The following is a 19,972-nucleotide window of genomic DNA, read 5'->3' as shown; positions in this document are numbered from 1 at the left end:
GCAGGTGCTTCACCAACTGAGCCACCCAGGGACCTCCCTTCTGGGCTTTCTTCAAACCCACCAGCCTACAGCCTGCTTCCCTGGGTGGGAAGTTTACTGGGGAAGCTGTGTTTCTTCTGGGGAGAACAGACACCCAGCCCTGCCTGCAATGGGGGAGTTAGAGTTAAACTTACTCTGAAAAGTAAAGCACTGGGAGCTCCCGGGGCAGCTCCCCCAAGCCACCACCTCCAACTCTGCTTCTCTCGGTAAAGCTGACAGTCTCACCCACGTCTCTCTGACTCTTGGAAATCCCTCCCTCTCTGGTCTCAGTTTGGCAAGAGGGGGTTATTAATGGCTCAATCCTAAAACTCCAACATACCATTATCTCCATTTTACATACAAAGGAACTGAGGCATCCCTAGTTTGGTTGAATAACTAGTCCCAGTTTTCCTACCTAAAAAGCAGCACTACTGCCATTTCACACCACTGCCTCTTAATAAGAAAAAAAAATGTTTCCAAATTGGTAATGCATTAATCTTAAAGGGAAATGACAAAAAAGAAATAGAAGTTAATGCTAAGACAGGTCATCTGTTCCATCACTGGCTGTTGATAAATTATATTTGGTGAGTTTTAGGAAATGAAAGCTACAAAATACATATAATCATCAGGTTCACAGTTCATTAACACAATAGACAGTTTATTGATCACCTGCTATGTGCCAGGCCCCGTCCCAGACACCAGTGGGTAAAAACAGCCCCTGTTCTCATGGACATTACATTTTAGTAAGAGAAACAGACAATAAACAAATGAATATATAATGTCAAAATGTATGAAATAATGTAAGATCAATATTTTTAAAAATATGACAGAAAGAGGAAAATGACAGGAGGCTCCTTATTTTTAAAGATTTTATGTGTTTTTAGAAGAGGGAGCACAAGTGGGGGGAGCAGCAGAGGGAGAAGGAGAGAAAGAAAAATCTTAAGCAGACTCCCCACTGAGCACAGGGCCCAATGCAGGGCTTGATCTCACGATCCTGAGATCATGACCCTAGCAGAAATCAACAGTCATGCTGAACCGACTGAGCCACCCAGGTACCCCAAAATGACAGGAGTTTCTATTTTCAAATGGGGAGATCGAGAAGGCCTCCTTTAGAAGGCCTTGAGCACACAGCTACCCAAGGCGTAAGTGAGGGAGCAAGCCACACAGACCTCTCCAGCAGGAATATCAAGTGCAAAGGCCCTGAGGCAGGAATATGCTTCAAATACTCCCAACAACTGTAAGAAGGCCAGTGCAGATGAAATAGAAAGGAGAAAAACCTGTAGGAAATTAGGTGTGACAAGCTGGTGGGGCCCAATTACGGCAGGACTTGGGATTCTAGTCTCAGTAAGAAGAGAATTCCCCAGGGGGCCCCGAGCAGGGATAGGACCTATAACTTAATACTAAATGTCTCTCTTCACTTTCTTTACAATGCATTTCCTATAGCAATGTGACAATTTTTTGTTTCTTCTTCACGTGTAGGCAGAGAATCAAGGAAGAGTGGAGTCTCCCTTTTATCCTCAGAAACACGAGGATGAAGTCACTAAGAGGAGGACGAAGGAAAAATGGACGTGTGTGCTCCGTTAACCGTGACACCTCATCAGAGGTGGCTCAGGGTGACCTCTGCACATAAGGCAGGAGGATACCCAGCCTCCAGCGTCCCTTGGCCATACCATCCAGTCTGTAACTGGCGCGGTTCCTTTTCGCATTAAAGTCTAACTCAACACCACACAGACTGGGAGTAAGAAAAGAGCCGGGAATGTAAACATGTAAGCAAATACCATGAATGCGTTAAGCAAGATACTGAAATTCTCGAAATGCTTTTGAGTAACTGATTTGTTTTAAAAACAAACAAGTAAAAAAAAAAAAAAAAAACTGCTGGTAGACTTCCAAATGGTTTGGAGGCTTAAAAACTAATTCAGTATCGTTTTTCTAAAAATTGGAAGTATCATCCTAAACACGTGACAAACACCAGCAGGGGTAGCAGGCATAGGCACACTCATTGGAGGGGTGCCGGGGATCTAGCCCTTACACCAAAGATCTTGCTCAGTCTAGTCGAGGAAATAACCTAGTAAACCGACACTTCTAAAAACTGTACAGAAGAACCCCTCACTCAGTGCCAGCCAGAGGCAAGGGATACAAGGTGGCCACAGGCCCTTGGTAGGGCCTCTTCCCAATCCATTCAACCAACTGCTGAAGGCAGGGGGACTGCGGGAAGCATGTCTGCAGTGGTGGGGAGACACTCACCCAAGCTGGGCAGCACGGGCAACTTGTCCACACGTAACACATTCCCATACAGAACAAGGCAACTTCTTCTTTTATTTTTAAATAGGCTTGAACTCATGATGGCGAGACCAAGACCTGAGAAGAGACTGAGAGTCGGACGCTGAACCAACTGAGCCGCCCGGGTGCTCAGGACAAGGTGACTTCTAACAGGTGTAAGTCTGAAGAAATTGTCAGAAGTGAAACCATGATTAGAAATATTAAAAGAGAAAATAAACTGTGACAATTAAGAGAAAAAGGAGAAGTTCTCATAATTGTTCTTAAAAAACCCAGTAATTTTGCTATTGCCTCAGATCTAAGAAACCTCTTATCCTAAGGAAATAAACAAGCATATGTACCAAATGTATATATTGGGAAATTTATTGCAAAATGATAACAAATTCTATATCACCCAAGGAATAACTAAACTATATACATCTAACTGTTGGAATATTATATAGGTTCTGAAAAGCAATTTAAGGGCGCCTGGGTGGCTCAGTGGGTTGGGCCTCTGCCTTCGGCTCAGGTCATGATCTCAGAGTCCTGGGCTCGAACCCCGCATCGGGCTCTCTGCTCAGCAGGGAATCTGCTTCCCTCTCTCTCTGCCTGCCTCTCTGCCTACTTGTGATCTCTGTCTGTCAAATAAATCAATAAAATCTTTTTTTTAAAAAAGCAATTTAATAAAACTGGAAATGACTCTCAAAATGTTTAATAAAAATAAAAGGTTAACAAAAATTTAATATTCGATATGTATCCAATTTTGTCTAAACACACACACAGACGAGTCAGCAAAAGTAGTCTTGAGTTGAAGAATAATGTGTGATATTCCAATTTTTATCTCTGTGCTCTGTATCTTATAAATTTTGTACAATGAATTATGTATTAGTTTTTAAATCAGACAGAAAATACACAAACTGGGGCACCTCAGTGGCTCAGTCATTAAGTGTCTGCCTTTGGCTCAGGTCATAATCCTAGGGTCCTGGGATCAAGTCCCACACTGGGCTCCCTACTCGACAGGAAGCCTGCTTCTCCCTCTCCCACTCTTCCTGCTTGTGTTCCCTCAGTCCGTGTGTCTCTCTCTCCATCAAATAAATAAATAAAAATAAAAATCTTTTAAAAAAAATACAAACTAAGATCATTTGCCTATTAGGGTACATAATACATCATTGGTAAAAACAGAAATAAATTTTAAAAATGCATAAATATCAAATGAATTTGGATGTAATTTAAGAAGAATCAGCTCCCAAAGAGAGAAGAAAGACCTAATTTCACCCACTTTGCAAGTTACAGATAAACTGAAGTTTGGTTTTGCTCTGTTACTCAGCCCAAAACCACTGTTCTGCTTTGGTTAGGGCCAATGCCTATTTCCTGGTATCCTTGAATTTCTCACTTATCTCAACTTTATCTCCTGAGATAACTTAACCTACCATTATTCTGAGCAGCAAGGGAACACCAATATTACAAACAATGTGCGTCATTCACATTTATTCTTTACGATGAATATTAACTTTTCAAATGTATGTACTTGAGCATTACACATTTAACTTGGAGTAAATTTGCCTTACAGGATTTCTATATTACTATTCTATCAAGTAAAATATAACTACATGTTTCTCATCACAAGAGTAAAGTGCTGTTATAATTGAGTACAAAAGCTACTAGTTATCTGGTTCCATTTAAGTCATGAAAAAAGGACCTTTTTTAATGAAAATTCTGTATTTGGGGATTCTGCACATCTCCAAAGATTGAATTAAAAACAAAATAATCAGTTCGGCTACCTCAATTTCACATACAGAAAAACTCTGAAGTCACAATAATAACCGTAGTGAATCATACACACACACAATAAAAATACATCAGAAACTATGAAGAAAAAGAAGGCATAAAAGTGAACCGGGGTATCCAAAACATGTTTTGTTTCTCGCTAATTAAACCTCAAGTCAACAGTCTTCATAAGAACGTTTGAGAAGAGAATTCCTATTGTTTTGAATCTATGGAGGGAAACATGTTTGCAGAATTAATTAGAAGACATCGTCAATCATTTTCAGGAGTTGAAGACAAAGACATTCTCAAGACCCGACTATTACTCGGGTAATAGTCTGCTTTAACTCGATGTTGGTATTAACCATTCAGCCATTACGCATTTGACCAAAACGGTGACTTGAAAGACCTACTTTAACACCATCTTAGATGGCGCTTTTCCAGTATGTCATCCCCGCTCTTCTGGTGGGCTCTTTTTTTCACACCTGATCACACCATCAGCCAGCTGCGTACAGCAAGGCCAGGGGGTCTACAGTGGCATTTGGGACGCGCCCAGTGGTTGCCATCCCCTCGAATGTACCATGGATGAAAACATGCTCCATTACTTGACCTGTAATTTTACTTTTTAGTACACAGTAATAAATAACAGAAGCAAAAACCAATAAATCTGTGAACAAGCATGCCAACAAGCTTGCCAACGATGCAATAGTCTGAAGAGGGCAACGGCTGAAACGGAACCTCCAGGTGTGGGACGCGCCCCAGGAGAGCTGCAGGTGCGTGCGCAGAAGGCCCTGATCTCCCGATGGGAAGACCTGGGGTGCTGACGCCTAAGTTACGAAGGGCGGTTGCTCATAAGCCAACCGTGTAAAGAAAGAATGGACCGTCACTGATGACCCAACAGGTGACCATGAAGAAACGGGCTTAAACGGAGCATTTCTGGATTATTTCAGAAAGTTTATGGGCCCCAGGATGGCAAGCTCCGTCATAGCTGCCGCCATCCCGGAATGGAACGGACTGCCCGAACAGAGGGAGCAAGCTCTCCATCAGAGAGGGCTCAAGGAGAAGCCAGACGGCCACCCGCCGGACACGTCCCAGCACAGGGAGCCTATCACGCAAGTCAAGCTCACCAAAGGCACCACGGCGGCCATCGCTCCCAGAGGCTTGCTCTGCGGAACAAATAAAGCGAGCCTCAAGTGACTCACGTGGCCTGTGACACTCCATGGCAGAACCACAGCCTGAACCCAAGCTGGCTCCAGCACCTATGATCTTAACCACTGGAATCTTAAACGAAGCGTGCTGGCCTGTGAGCCAGTGACACCCTGGGACCCTGTCCACGTCCTCTCACTCTGCAGGATGAGGCCCCACGTGCAGCCTGGCCAGCAGTCAGTGTTTGCTGGAGGGAGCCTGCCCTGCTTTCCTTCTAGAACAGTTTCCTCCATTGCATGCTGCACCGTCTCTCTAGGATGCCAGGAAAATTCATCCTTCAAGATTCTGTCTCGAGTATTACCCGGCCTGAGCAATGTGAACCTGAGTGACAGCTGCTTTTCCCTAGCTGATTCCAGAAGCTGATGGACCCTGCTTGGCTCTTCCACAGTCACAGAACTGTCTCTGGATGTGGCTGCCCAGGGAGACAGCACTGATCAGCCTCCAGCCCCACACCCCAGCCGTGACCTGTAGCCATGTGACAAAGCTCTACAAGAGGAATGTGAGTCACAGTGGTATGTATGTGCCACTTCTGGCCCACAGCTGTGACCGCATGGGTTCTCTCCCCCGGAGCCCTCCAAGTTCTCCAAGTACAGTCGCCAGGGCAGCGGCAGTAACATCACCTGTGAACTCACTACTCCTGCAAATAAAATCATCAGGCCGAAGCCCCGGCCTAGTGAATGAGAAACCCTGTTCCCAGGGCCCAGCAGTCTGCTCCAGCCAGGGCAGCGGGGGCCCCTGAGGCCACCCCAAGCTTAAGGACCACTGCCGTAACCAAGCCAGCCCCAGCCAGCTGACAGTAAGCCCCGGGTAGAAGAACACCGCGTTGAGAGGACGGCGGGGGTCCGCAGGTCCAGGCGTGTCACCGTGCTCCAGCCTCGACCGTCTGCGCGGACACTGTGACGTCAGGAAAAAGAAATGCCTATCTTTTTTTTTTTTTTTTTAAGATTTTACTTATTTGACAGACGGAGATCCCAAGTAGGCAGAGAGGCAGGCAGAGAGAGAGGAGGAGCAGACTCCCCGCTGAGCAGAGAGCCCGATGCGGGGCTCGATCCCAGGACCCTAGAATCATGACCCAAGCCGAAGGCAGAGGCTTTAGCCCACTGAGCCACCCAGGCGCCCCAAGAAACTCCTATCTTTAAGTCACTGGCTTACTGCTGGGATTCTCCGTTGTAGCAGCCTTACCCAGACTAATCCCAACATCTCTCCTCTGACCCTCGTGTGCTGTAAACACGTGTCTTTCTCCTCCTGCTGCACGAGGAGCTCAAGAGCCCGAACCGCTTCTTACCCATCTTCACATCCGGGACCTGATAAACCCCTGGCCTATATTACACACTCAGTAAACCATGATATCTACTGACCCCACCTCGCTTCCCCACCAAAATGGTGACTCCTGACACTAGGAGTGATACCATAACCAGTTACTGGTTAAAGTGATACCATAACCAGTAACTTCCCTTTTGTTTTTTTTTTTAATATTTTATTTATTTACGAGAAAGAGCACATGCACAGAGGGAGAAATAGAGGAGGAAGCAGGCTCCCCGCTTAGCAGAGAGCCCAAATGCAGGGCTCGATCCCAGGACTCTGAGATCATGACCTGAGCCGAAGGCAAACACTTAACCAACTGAGCTACCCATGCACCCCAGCAACTTTCCTTTTTTAAAAAATGTTCTAAAAGTCGGGGTGCCTGGGTGGCTCAGTCAATTAAGCATCTGCCTTTGGCTCAGGTCATGATCCCGGAGTCCTGGGATGGAGCCCCGTATCGAGATCCACATCTGGTTCTCTGCTCGGTGGGGAGTCGGCTTCTCCCTCTCCCACCCCCTGCTCATGCTCTCTCTTGCTATCTTTCTTTTCTCTCAAAAAAAAAATTAAAAAAAAAAAAAAAAAAAAGTCCCAGGACACCTGGGAGCTCAGTTGTTAAGCGTCGGCCTTTGGCTCAGGTCATGATCCCAGGGTCCCGGGATTGAGCCCCACGTGGGCTCCCTGCACAATGGGGAGCCTGCTTCTCCCTCTCCCACTCCCCCTGCTTGTGTTCCCTCTCTCGCTGTCTCTGTCAAATAAATAAATAAAATCTTAAAAAATAATCCCAAAAGTACCAACATTCACTGCAGACTACAACACTATAACTTACACATTTCCGTATCATTCTCAAAGGATACCAGTTTGTCAAGGTTTGTCTTCTACACGACTCCTACCTAGTTTATTTGATTCCCGGTTCCAGAGAAGGCTCTGGATTTCAGTCGCAGTCCACCTCCCCGGGATAGGACTTAACGATAATACACAACACACTCGGCTTTCCCTTGCTGTGCCTCTCCCTGTCGCGCACGGCTGGCTGTCCAACACGGGGATGGCTGATCGTCCTAATCCGCGTCACCAACTGAGCCAAGGCACACTGACCTACAGGGCGATCTTCATTTCACAAGAACTAAACCTTCAGTATCCTACATTTATCTGATCTAGAGTTATGGACGAAATAAGGAAAGGTAGTTTAACATTTTCATTATTTTCCAGAGGCCCTTGTTTTCAATAAAATCAATACAAAAAGCAAAACAACCCAGAACCAGTCTTGGGCTCTGTTCCAATTTATTTTGTCTTTGTTGAAGTGGTCCCAACATCCTTTTGTCTTTAATATTCTCAGGATTTTTTTTTTAAATCTACTCAAGTGTTGGCTACTGAATTAACTTTATAAATTATTTTATAAATTACAGTCCTATGTGGTAAACTCTGAGTCAGTGCCAAAAACCTTCTTAGAACAGCATATTTCTCCATTAATTTATATTTCCTGTACTTTAAAAAAAGAAACCACTTTAGAATGGAATCCTTCCAATCCATATTGAAAATTGTAACAAATATACAGTTTGACAATACCCAAAATTCCCTTTCGGTTGTGACAAGTTTATCAGAATTTCTATTCAAACCCAATGGAAGGCTGAAGCTCAATTTTGTGATGCCAAATACACCAACTTTCCTTTACTCTGGGATTTCACGATATTTTACAAGAACAAAAGGAAAAGACACACTAGTCTGATACTCTAGGAGAAGTACAGAAACCAGCTCATAGCAGGATTATGGTCTTAGAGACTGAGGACCCCTTAACTATCTCCAAACCTAGGCAGGACCAGCAAGGGAAGCTCCACCGTGCCCTCCACCTTCATCTTCTCGGCTCTACTCAGACACCCAGTCTTCGTCATTTCTATTCTTGGTAAGCAGCTAACATGAACAGCTGTGCCAGTCTTGTATTAGAAAAGGCACGCTAAGACTCACAGTGCAGCAACTGTAGATTAAACTTAAACTCCAAAGCCTGAACAGTTATCACAAGACAAAATACTCTGGCCAAAATTCAATGCACACTCCAAAGAAACTGAAAAACTGGTAGGGGCTTGTAAAGCAACCAAGACCTTTTCAAATATTATTCTCTGTTAGCTAGACACTTTTTTTAATGTCACACCCCATTAAACAGCCTGGACAACTTAGATCAATTAATCACTGTAAAACTGGACTTGCAAAAAGAAAGAAATGATAGTTGTGTGAGATTCCAACCTTCCCTCTCTAAAGGGATATTAACTTTCTGGGGCGCCCGGGTGGTGGAGTCGGTTGGGCATCAGACCCTTGGTTCCCTTCAGGTCACGGCCTCACGGCAGTGGGATGGAGCCCCACCCTGGGCTCCACGCTCAGTGCGGAGTCGGCTTTGGTTCTTGCCCCCCCCCCGCCCCCCACCCCCGATCTCTCTCTCTCTCAAATAAATGGATAAAATCTTCAAAAAAATAAAAAATAAAGGGGATATTGATGTTCAAGATTATTTCCAAGATGTGACCTACTCCCAATGGAGAGAACTAGTTTGGGTAAAACTTAATTTAAAATTCTGTTGGCCAATTTAAGGATGAAATTGCCAAGTGATGAAATCGAAGAAATACTTCTTCCAACTACTGCGTGACAGAGTTCTCCAGCCCCCTCCAGTCCTGAGGGCCGGCGATAGTTATCATCCAGTCTACTCTTGTGCCAGGGCAATAAACTTCAGAGTGGACTGACCACTGTTCACTCTCACAGAAACTGCTACCTACTTCTTAACGGCCAATAAGCTAAATCTGGCCTACATGTGTTGTTGGAGCTCAAAAAAAAAGAAAACTTAAGGCTATTTCAGCCAAAATTTTTTTTAAAAATTCACAGAAATCTAGCATTCCAGTTTCCCTTGAAAAATCAACTTTGGTAACCATCAGCAAAAGGGAGTGAGGGCTTTCCTTTCAGAGTGGGCATAGGCTTTCCAGATGGCCATGCTGTCCACGCCTCATAAAAGGGCCACATCAACACAGACAGATGTTCATTCACATTCCTTGCCTGGTGCCCTCTAGACATCTGAATTTGGATTTTATGTTGGCACTACTGATTCCCCTGACCTATGACCTGGTCAGCTAGAGGGCACCTTCCAATAAACAAAAACACCCAAGGTTTACTCAAAGTTTAATGCTGGTCTCTCAGGCAATTCTGCTTTTATACATACGATGAATTTCTAGAACTTCATTGAAGGTCTTTACATTTGTTTTTGAAATGTAATATTGTTAAATCAGATGCATTCCGTTCAATCACTGCTGGGCACCCACTAGACAACGGTTTCGCAAAAAAAGTCTTTCCATTCAGTTTTAACACGGGTCCATCTGAAACTAATGACACACTATACCCACTCTACCCTAACTAACTGAATTTAAGTAAAATAAGTTTGAAAAAGGAAAAAAAAAAAAAAAAACAAGGTATCACCTAAATATCTTTCATATGTGTAAATCTACATATAATTTAGTTTCAAAAAGAAAAGGGTTGGGGGGGTGGCCTAGGTGTCTCAGTTGGTTAAAGGTCTGCCTTCAGCTGAGGTCATGATCCCAGGGTCCTGGGATCAAGCCCTCACTCTCCCTCTCCCAAATGAGCAAATAAGATCTTCTTTAAAAAACTGTTAAAAAGAAAAGGATTTAGAATTTGTTTACATAAGCAGAGAGCTATTTATTTTAATATACATGTATGTAACTGAGTAACTTTAATATATCTAAAATTATATATTATCTGTAAGTCTGACCTTCCACAAACACCTACTTTGGCCCAGAAATCCTCTAAAAACTAAGAAAGTTTCTGTGGGATTATGGATTAAAACAGAAAGTATGTTACATTTTTGTCCAGTGCCTAGATAGGAGCAAGGCGAGCTGGTCAGAGGCCCGGCTTTCACAGAACAGTGAGGTCCATCTGGCTGGCAGCTGGGGAGTCCCCTAAGTTCCGCACCCCACAAGGCCACTGGCTGACCCAGAGGATCCCATGGGGGAGACATAATCGCAAAAAAGCCCTTCTGGAAGGGCCCGACTGAAAGGGGAGAGGGCGTGGCACCAAAAGCGGCAGGCCTTTTTCTTCCTGAATAAAGACAATTATGCACTCTGAAGGCTTCTTTATTCTGAATCTCTTGATAACAATGCTGATAAAGCTTCTCTTTTCAATCACCAGTAATCACCTCTTACCACCAGACACTGTAATCTTTTAGCCAACAATACTGGTATCTCTCATGGTTATCTTCATTTCCTTTCGAACAACCATCACAGTCCTCCAAAATTCTCCAAGGCTTTACCAGTCGCCTCGTAAGTAACCCTCGTGAAGAAGAGTCAGCCAAAAGGGCGGTGCAGCTGGCTTCTAAGGGACGCACCTGCGGTGCGGGCTTCAGTGAGCCTTGCAAGGCAGGCCCCGGATGCTCAGGCCTACGCGGCCACTAAGACGCCCAATGGGGACCCACTGGCAGAGACCAAGTCATGGGGTGGGGGGCCTGAACCCAATCTGGGGCGCTCCTAGCCAGCTGGGCTGCACAGACGAGGAAGGGCCCCACCCAGCGCAGGGCCATCGCTGATTTCCCGGCCACCCCCCACTGAGCGTCCCCTGTGTGCACAGTGAGCCTCCGCGATGCCAGCCACACCCCACAGGGCACGGCCCACCTGTGGCCGCATCTTACAGACCAGGCCGCTGCCGCTTGCAAGAAATCAGGGGATGGTGGGGCCGCACTGCCCAGAAGCGATGACCACGGTGCCCGTCTGGGCTCTTCCCCGCGGGAGTCCCACCGACTCCAAGGACAGTCTACGCCAGCGCTGGTCCTGAGCGTGGGGGACACAAGCCGGTGTCAGAGGAGGCTGCTGTGCTCAGGCACCTGAGAGCCCAGCCGGGGGAGGTGTGAGATATGCACACACAGTAACTCATTCCAAGGGGCTGGGGTCAGGGCGGCCAAGGCAGGAGGGGGCCTCCTCCAGGGGTGGCCACATGGCCTGAACCCGAAGGGGGATCCTCCCGCCGCGGCCTTCTAGAGCTGGAAGGTACTCACGTGGGAGAAGTGGCCGGAGGAAAGGGGAAAGGCCCCAACATGTGCCCACGAACTCCTTCCGAGGTCAGACAGGTCCCGAGGGCGGAGGGTCGGGCGGGAGAGCAGAGCAGGGGAGAGGCTGAGCGCAGCGGGAGGGTTTGGCCGGGAAGGAGCGGACTCCGGACTGGGGCGGGGGGTGGGTAACAGGACGGAAACGTTTCAGGGAGGCTCCCGAGTGAGGGCACAGTCCTGCTGGGCGGCGGGGCAGGGTCCGACCTCAGCTCCACCACCACTTGTCGCCGGGCCTTCGGCCTCCTGCGGCCCCAATGGGGGGCGGGGGTCCCCGAACAGTGAGAAAGAGCGAGCAGCCGAGCAGCCGCGGAAGACGTACGTACCAGGCCTGTGCTTCGGGGGCCACGTTCTCAAAGGAGCAGCGCCCTCACCCCTCCCCTTCAGGAAAGACCCCACGTTCTGACCCCTGACACGGTCTACACGAGAGTCACCAGCGATAACGGACGGGGTCGAAGGGAGACGCAGTCACGACTCAACAAGCCTGGTCCGTTTCCGAGCCCGACCGCCTGGAGGACACCATGAATTTAATTTTCCCAAATCTCGTGACCGAAGGGTCCACGGCACCAGCACACAGCACCACATCTCGGAGGTCACCGTCGAACGATGACCTACAGTGTTTGAACAGCATCAGGCTTTTACAGCCTTTCCGTCGCGTGGAGACCCTTGAAAAGCCCTCGGACGCCCACGGCGGCCGGAGGTAGGGGCGAGGAGGAGCCCGCTCGGAAACACCGCTTCCCTGGCCCTCGTCCAGGAGGCCCTGGGTAGACGCCGAGAATCTGTATTTTTTAACAACAAACCCAAGTGGTTTTTGATACAAGCGATCTCAGGGCCACGCCTGAAAAGGCACCGACGGCACCGCGCAGGCCGGGGGCTGTGAGGGGCGGCAGCCCGGGAAGCACCTGACGAGGGCGTGTCTTCACGTTCGCCGCCGGATTCGGCTGTGAGCGCTGGACGCCGAAGCCGGTTCCTAGCGGTGAGCGCTGGACGCCGAAGCCGGTTCCTATGGTTGTCCGAGTGAAAATGGAAACAGCAAGAATCAACTCTTCCTTCGAAATGTACGACTGAGAAGAGACAGGAGGAGGCTGTGCGCTGAGGAGACTGACAGGGTTTTATTCGTATACAGCAGGTAGAGAAATGAGTGATGCTGCAAAATGCTTACCCGTAATCACATCGTTGTGGGTATTTGAGAGCCCTCCGGACCCATCCCCCACCTTAACTCCATGCCCCCAAAGCATCAAGTGCCCTCTGAAGGAGACACCGCAGGACACGAGGCTGGGAGGGGCACAGGGATTTACCTCCCAGGCTCCTCCCTCAAGTTCAGCGGGGGAGGCCACAGCACCTCTGGGAAGAGCCCCTAGGACCCCCCTTGGGGTTCTGCTCCTTCCCTCTCCTTGTCTCGCTAGGCCCAGGGAGGCCGGTAGGGGGACTGTACTATTCGGTGCTCCTTCCCCTACACCTGCCCTTATCTTAGTGAAGAGTTCTGAAGGTCTCCTTGGTTACCCAGTTCAATCCGGCTGCCACCAGGCCCGGACTGACACACAGAACAGGAAGCAGAATAAAGGCCAGAAGAGGATCAGATTCAAAATGCTTTTGTGGTTCAAGTAAGAAATCAGTCACTTCAGATGGGATTCAGAAAAAGATTTATACGCGAGGTGTACTGGACGCGGAGCTGGAAGAATGCTTTAGGATTTGGATAAGCCCAGGAAGAAGGGACGCGTCATTAGGGCCGAACTGTTCAGATCTCCTGAATCCTGATTCTATCTCTTCACGCGTCAGCTGGACCCCACCTTTTCCACACCCCACGGATGGACCAAAGCATGACTTCAGGCTTCAACCAAGTCACTCATAAAATCATTCAATGATCACTCTGCTGAGGACTGTGTTTATGGCATTTCTTTTTTTTTGGCTTGTTTTATTTTTTAAAAAATCTTGTCAAATTCCATCATTATGGAATCCCACCTGTTAGCAGACTGCGGGCAAAAGCTGTGTGTATGTGAGTTGTTTTGATTATTTCCCTGGAAAGTCAGCCCTGATGGACCACACTCAACAGAGACGAGGGTTATCTGTGCCTATCAAGGCAGCACCCACACAGGGAGCTCGAAAGAGGGGGGCAAAGAACTCCTGAAGCTGTGAAGCAGCAGAAAAGCCACTTCTGACTCCAAATTCAAAACTAGATTTTAATCCTAATTTAATCACTGTGTGGGCATAGGACTGAACCTCCACCTCATACTTCCCTTCCTAAAAAGGAAGTCCCAAAGCTTAAAACCGGAATCCACAGGCACAGATGTTGACTTACACACACTTCACAATCTGTGGGGAGGAAAGGTGTGTCAGACATGTATCAGGAGCCGGGCGCCTCACACAGATCATGTGTTTTAATCTTCACGATAATCTACAAGTAGGTGTTACTTATTATTTATTTTACAGATGAGGAGACTGGGGCTTAAAGAAAAACACAGTAATGTGCCAAAGAGCCGGGGGCCGGCGGAGTCTGCTGCAGACCCAGCCATGCCTTCCCCCCACCGCACCACACTACTACTTCCTACAGCTAAAGAGACAGAATTTGGGGAAAGCAATGTTAACTGCAATGTTTGGGGCATGTGGTTATTCTGCTTAGCTGCCTCAGATGAAACACAGAGGCCATTTCAATTCTTCCTGTTGAAAACGTCTTCAAAATGTATTAGTCCATTTTCCTCCCTTAAGTTCTTATTTATAAACTCAGTCCAGAAAGAATTTGGGGCAGCTTCGTCAGTTAATGAAACAAACACAGAATCATGGAATTTTAAAACGAAGCACAACACACATTTTACACAGAAGGAAACTCATTTATGTAAAGTGACATATCTAAAATTAGTTAACTGACAGGGCCTAAAATACAGACTCAAGATTCCGCGTTCCATATGCCTTCCTTATTAAAAGGAATCTTCCACAGCAGATTGTCTCATATTTCCTGGTTCTCACGATGAAGACTGATGCTCATTATGGGTGTAAAAGTAGACAGGACAGACAAATGAGTTAAATATTTATGTCCTAAACCTAAAGCATTCAAATGGCGGCTTTAAAATAAAATTAAGCCTTGATCGACTTGTTCTGTTGCTACTCACCTTCTACCCCCTAAAACTCATATTCCGAAAAAGGCCCAATACTGAAAACTCCACTTACTTCTTCATCTGTAAAATGGAGTTCATTACTGCACAGACCTGTAGGAGAATTAAATAAGCTAATGTCTTAAAATGCGCCTTTCCCAAACGTATTACTTCACTGGATGCCTACATCATGGGGGGTGGGGGACTGGATATACTTAAAAGGTCAATCGACAAACTGACCAAAAATGGAACCAGGATTTAATAAGCCTCCATCCACACTTCTTTCCCTCTTACAGACATGCACGGCTTCCCCTATTCCAACCATCGCCAACAGCACTTCAGTGTCTGTGAAGTTCTTTATCTCCGTTCTCTCCCTGCAAAATACACGGGCAACCCAGATCTACAAGAGCGATGTACAAAAATGATTTGCCACGTGTTAAGACTATAAACTAAAATTGACCTTTGAATCAAATGGTTAATAACCATAACACGGATACCACAGACATAATATATGTGCATATGGCTGAACTGTATCAGACCTTGAATCTCATCGGACTACACAAGGCATTGCGAAGCTCAGGGAAATCCTACAGGTCTGTGCGCTGTAAGGTGTTACCCACGGTAATTATTACCTGACTTCGCGGGATTGGCTACCGTAGGTCAGCCTCCTTCCCCCACCGACCTTTTTCTCCCTCCTCCAAACCTTTCAAAATTCTTTGAGTCTCCCTCTTGCCCTCTCTCCCCGCCCAAACAGCTCCATCCATCATCTCTAACACAATGACCCTGTCCCCAAACAGGACTGGCTGCCAAGAACGCCAACACAGATACCCTGTCGCTGGGGAAATGTACTCCAGTTTCACAGTATCCCTCCGTTATTACACAGCACCATGGGCAGTAAGGACGGAAAATGGTAAAAGGGAAAGAGAGTAAAGGAGAAGAGGACGGCAGAGCCGCCTCAGTCTGGTAACTCGAGAGCTGGGTCAATCAGATGTATCAGAACGGACGATACGATAAGATTTTAAAAACAACAACAACAACAACAAAAACTCTAAGAACTAGGTTGATCTGGGACACATAATTGGGGTCTTTAAAGAATTCACCACACCAGCAGCTAAGAAAGAGCATGATTACACTCAGTGATATCTGATGGCTTCTCCACAGCGCGCCCTTGTCTTGGGACCACTCTCCCTCTGTCCAGATCCTCCTCAAAACCTCTTTCCATCTGCCCCCTCCATGACACAACCTAGAAATAAAGTCACCTGGAATGCACGGCCTTAAATGGGGAAACATCAGATGCTTAAGGCATCATTTACCCTCACCCCATATTGGAGTTAATATTTTTATTTAAACTAAAGGCATACTCAACAGGGACTATGGTTACCTCAAGGTCACTCTGCAATGCTCAGGATTAACCAACCCAGGAGTCTAAGGCGGAATCTTCCACTCCTCTCCCTCCCCTGGTCTTACTTTCTCTCTTAACTGACACCCCACAATGTACATTTGTAAATTCCATACAGACCAGGATCTCTGTTGTTTCATGAATTCTACACTCACTCTTACACGAGAGTGAAACGATTTCTCTGGCCCTGAGGTCCTTTTCTTCCTCTGACATTCAACAACTGCCCTTATAATTTCCTAAATTTTCAAAACACTGTTAATTAGCACATACCAAATTAACATACTAACAAGTTATATTTTTACACTTTTCATTTCCTGATTTGTCTTTTTCCTGTTGAATCACACTATTTGATTACAAGTAATTCTTGAGGCTTCCTCTCAACTTGGACTCAATTATTTACATGTTACAAAAATTTATTTCTATTGTGCTCAATTTTAAAATAAAGATTGAATGACTCTTTATGCATCCAATTTACAACATGACTTTTTAGTTGTTGCAAGTTTTCTTGGCAAAAAGGTCAATTCTTCAGCGCTTCAAAAAAATAGTGTATTATCGCTATAAAAAGTTAAGGCATGTGTGATTATTAAACCAAATTCTTAAGATTTGCTTAGAGAAGAGGAAACAACTCAAAATACAAATGGCTGCAAAAATTCAGAGCGGCCCCAAGGGAATGAAGGTTGTCCACAATACCAAATCGAGACCCACAGATAAGAAAGAAGTCAAAATTTCAAGTCCTGTCACCTTCCCTTGAGACTCCTGTTTATTTCAGTACTGAAAAGAACTTGCTCTGGATTGCTGAGATGTTTGCATGAGTTCACTAATATTAAATCGCTTTAAAAAGTTATAAGCATTATATAAATTAAAAGGTATTAGCATAGTGGAAAAAAAAATCATCATGGTGAGCAGAGAGAGAAAGAATACACCTGCTCCCTAAAATTAATGAAAAGTCATATGGGGACAGATGGTAGTAACTACACTTATCTGGGGAGCACTGTGTAATGCACAGAATTGTCCAATCACTATGCTGTACACCTGAAACTAACATAACACTATATGTCAACAATCTTCAGCTAAAAAGAAAAAAGTCTGAGACCTATCTCCCTTGCTCCTCATCATCAAAAAAATTTTTAAACAGATTTGTATCTTGCATTTGCGGATTCCCTGGCAACAACCTACTTTAAGTCGGAGGTGTAATACACTAAAAGGTCATACAGTAGTTCAGTTTCGAAAAGTGAGAATCCTCCACAGGGCTGAGAAGATCAAACAACAACAACAACAAAATCCTAAGTTCTGATCAGTTTATTAATAAACAGAAGAGGACCTTCTTCCAGTATATGATAAATTTCACTCCTGGTACTTTATTAGTCCAGTATGTGTTCTAACTGTTGCTCAAGATCTGTAGGGGATAGGTATTTTACCATGAATCAAAAATTATGACTGAAATAGAAGTAAGGTATTCCAATCCAAATGGAAAGGAGAATTTCTTATATATTCAGGCACACTTCAGTCTTTAAAAAAACAAAAAGCAAAAAACCAGTAAAGGACAAAGCAAGTTACTGTCCTAATATCAGGCACAAGAGTGGTTTCCCATCCTGCTGCCCTGACACAGAGGAATTCTGCCTCGTAAATGACATCCCGATGACAACAAATGACAGCCACACTCTCAAGGAAAGGACAGTGAACCCGGATCCCTTGTAAAGTGCAAACACGCCTAGATCCAGCACACCTGAGATAATTCTAAGCCAAAAATTCAGTTAATTACCTCTAGCCTGGGGCTAGAGCAATTACCTATTCCCACCTCCTCCTTCCCCAACAACTACCCTCAATGTCACTCGGAGAAAATACTTCTAAACTTTTTCTGAATAAAAATGGCGCTGCTTTCCCCATCACAATACTCTTTATTTCTCCACAATCCTAAGGCCTTTCACACAAACTCAACCGGCCTCATCTAAATACCGCCCCCCTTCCCTACACAGTGTCTTATGGTTTTTTGAGGGGTGGGAGACAGGGATAAGGTGTCTCCTTCGAACTACAAGGTTGCAACTTTCTCAGCTAGGAACCCTGGGATTATTATCTCACTTTGACTTTGCTTCCTAACCTCTGCCTTCCCCGCAAACTGTTGCCTCTCTGTGCAACAAGCCACACTTCAACGCCAACTGTCCCGAGGTGCAGGTCGCAGCGCCCTAAGCCGGCCTCCCCCACGCCACGCTCGCGGGTCCAGGGCACTCTCCACGAGGTACGTCCATCCTGCTTCCCCGTGGGGCATTCGGTGCCACGCGCGCAAGACACAGGCACCCCGGCTTCGCCGAAGCACTGCCGTTCTACCCCATCTACACCCGTGCCCACACGCACTGCAAGTGGCTTCGGGACTCGGGATCGCCCAGTGCCCGGCGCACGCACGACCGGGGTCCGGAGCCGCCGTGGCGGGCAGCAGGGCCAGGCATGCACGCGCGCACGTCGGTGCCCGGAGCCCCCCCCCCGGGGGCGGCACGGGCACGGCCGGGATGGGGGCTGGGTGGGCACGCCGGGGAGGGGCGGCCGGCGCGAGATGGCGCGCGGACAATAACAGGCGGGTCGCCCCCTCCCCTCAAGGGGCGGCCCCCGCCGCAGCCCGTGCCCCGCGTCCCGGCTCCCGCGCGGATGGCACACGGCCGGGGAGGGGGCGGCGAGGGCGCGACGCCAGCAGGGCCGCCTCGGGTACCTGGTCGATGGGCAGCTGCACGGCGTTGCTGAGGGGCTGCAGCAGGGTGGAGCCCGTGGTGCTGGTGGTGGCCATGGCCGGCCTGGCGCTCCGCCTGCCGCGCTCCGGCCGCCCGCGCCGCTCGCCCGCGCGCCGTGCCGGGCGACGCCGAGGATGGGGATGCAGCCGGCGCGCCTGCCCCCTGGCCGCCCGCGGTGTGAGCGGCGCGGGGCGGGGCCAGGGAGGGGCCGGGGGCGGTGACCGGCTCGGCCCTCCCCCAGCGCCCCCGCCCGCGCCCGCGCGCCCGCGCCCCTGCCCGCGCCCCCGGCCGCCCGCGCCCGCCCCGCCCCCTGACTTCCAGCAGCTTCCAGCGCCCCCTCCCCACCTCGCGCGCCCTCGCGCCAGACAGCCCCGCCGCCCAATCGCGGAGCGGCGCCTCGACGCCCGCAGCCAATCAGAGGGCGCCGGCCGCGCCGCGCCCCACCCCTATCTCAGGCCTCGGCGAGGGGCCGAGGGGCGGCCTTGCTGCGGCTAAGGGTTGTTCGCGGGCGGCTCTGCGCGGCGCGGGTGTAGGGATTTCGCCCTGTGACCCCTGTCTTCGTCCTTCCAGACAGTCGGCGGACAGCCACCGTTCTCTAGGGGGAACCCTGGACAACAAAGGGGAACGGGGTGGCGGCCAGACAAAGGGGCGACGTGAGGGTCGCCGTCGAGCCAGCGCTGGGGGAAGTTAGGGACAAAGCCTGGGGGCTGGAGAGGAGGAGCGCCACAAACCAAAAAAACTGACCTGGATAAGATGTCCCTCTGTCTGTGGGAAGCCCAAACTTGAAGCCATTCCCTGTCGTGCTTGCCTCTGGGTCGCCCCCAATTCCCCAGGGCTCTCCAGGGCTGAGAGACCCTGCGGTGCAGCTGGACCCGGGGCGGGTGACTGTTGTCACCTGAACAGCTCTTGGTGTCCCGCCGCGGGTCACTGAGGAGCCACCTGACTCTGAAGGAACGGGAATCTGAAAAACACCCCGCAGACACCTTTTCCCCTGTCCCGGCTGGTGTGCTGTTGGCGCACACCTGCAGGACGCCTGCGGGTCTGTGTGTGATGGGACGGCTGGTGTCACCAAAGTGAACTGAGTTCCTTGAAAATGTGAGTGTCAACCTTTGTTTAGAGAAGGCTTCGAAAGGATTCC

At 48.1% G+C, this 19,972-nt stretch overlaps 1 protein-coding gene across 2 annotated transcripts in view; it reads right to left on the bottom strand.

Moving 5' to 3' along the window:
* MBOAT2 (membrane bound O-acyltransferase domain containing 2) overlaps positions 1-19,033 on the bottom strand; it is a 119,468-nt gene extending 100,435 nt beyond the window's left edge. Inside the window, exon 1 of one of the 2 annotated variants that reach the window (XM_032353380.1) lies at positions 18,816-19,033. In XM_032353380.1, the coding sequence (XP_032209271.1) occupies positions 18,816-18,890 (75 nt within the window). In that variant the 5' untranslated portion in view covers positions 18,891-19,033. The remainder of the gene's footprint in view (positions 1-18,815) is intronic. The other variant, XM_032353379.1, reaches the window with a different exon arrangement.
* Between the last annotated feature and the right edge of the window lie 939 nt (positions 19,034-19,972).

Source organism: Mustela erminea, chromosome 7 (genome assembly GCF_009829155.1).
Source record: "Mustela erminea isolate mMusErm1 chromosome 7, mMusErm1.Pri, whole genome shotgun sequence".
NCBI classification, from domain to species: Eukaryota; Metazoa; Chordata; class Mammalia; order Carnivora; family Mustelidae; genus Mustela; species Mustela erminea.
This window is presented reverse-complemented; position numbering and strand designations above follow the sequence as displayed.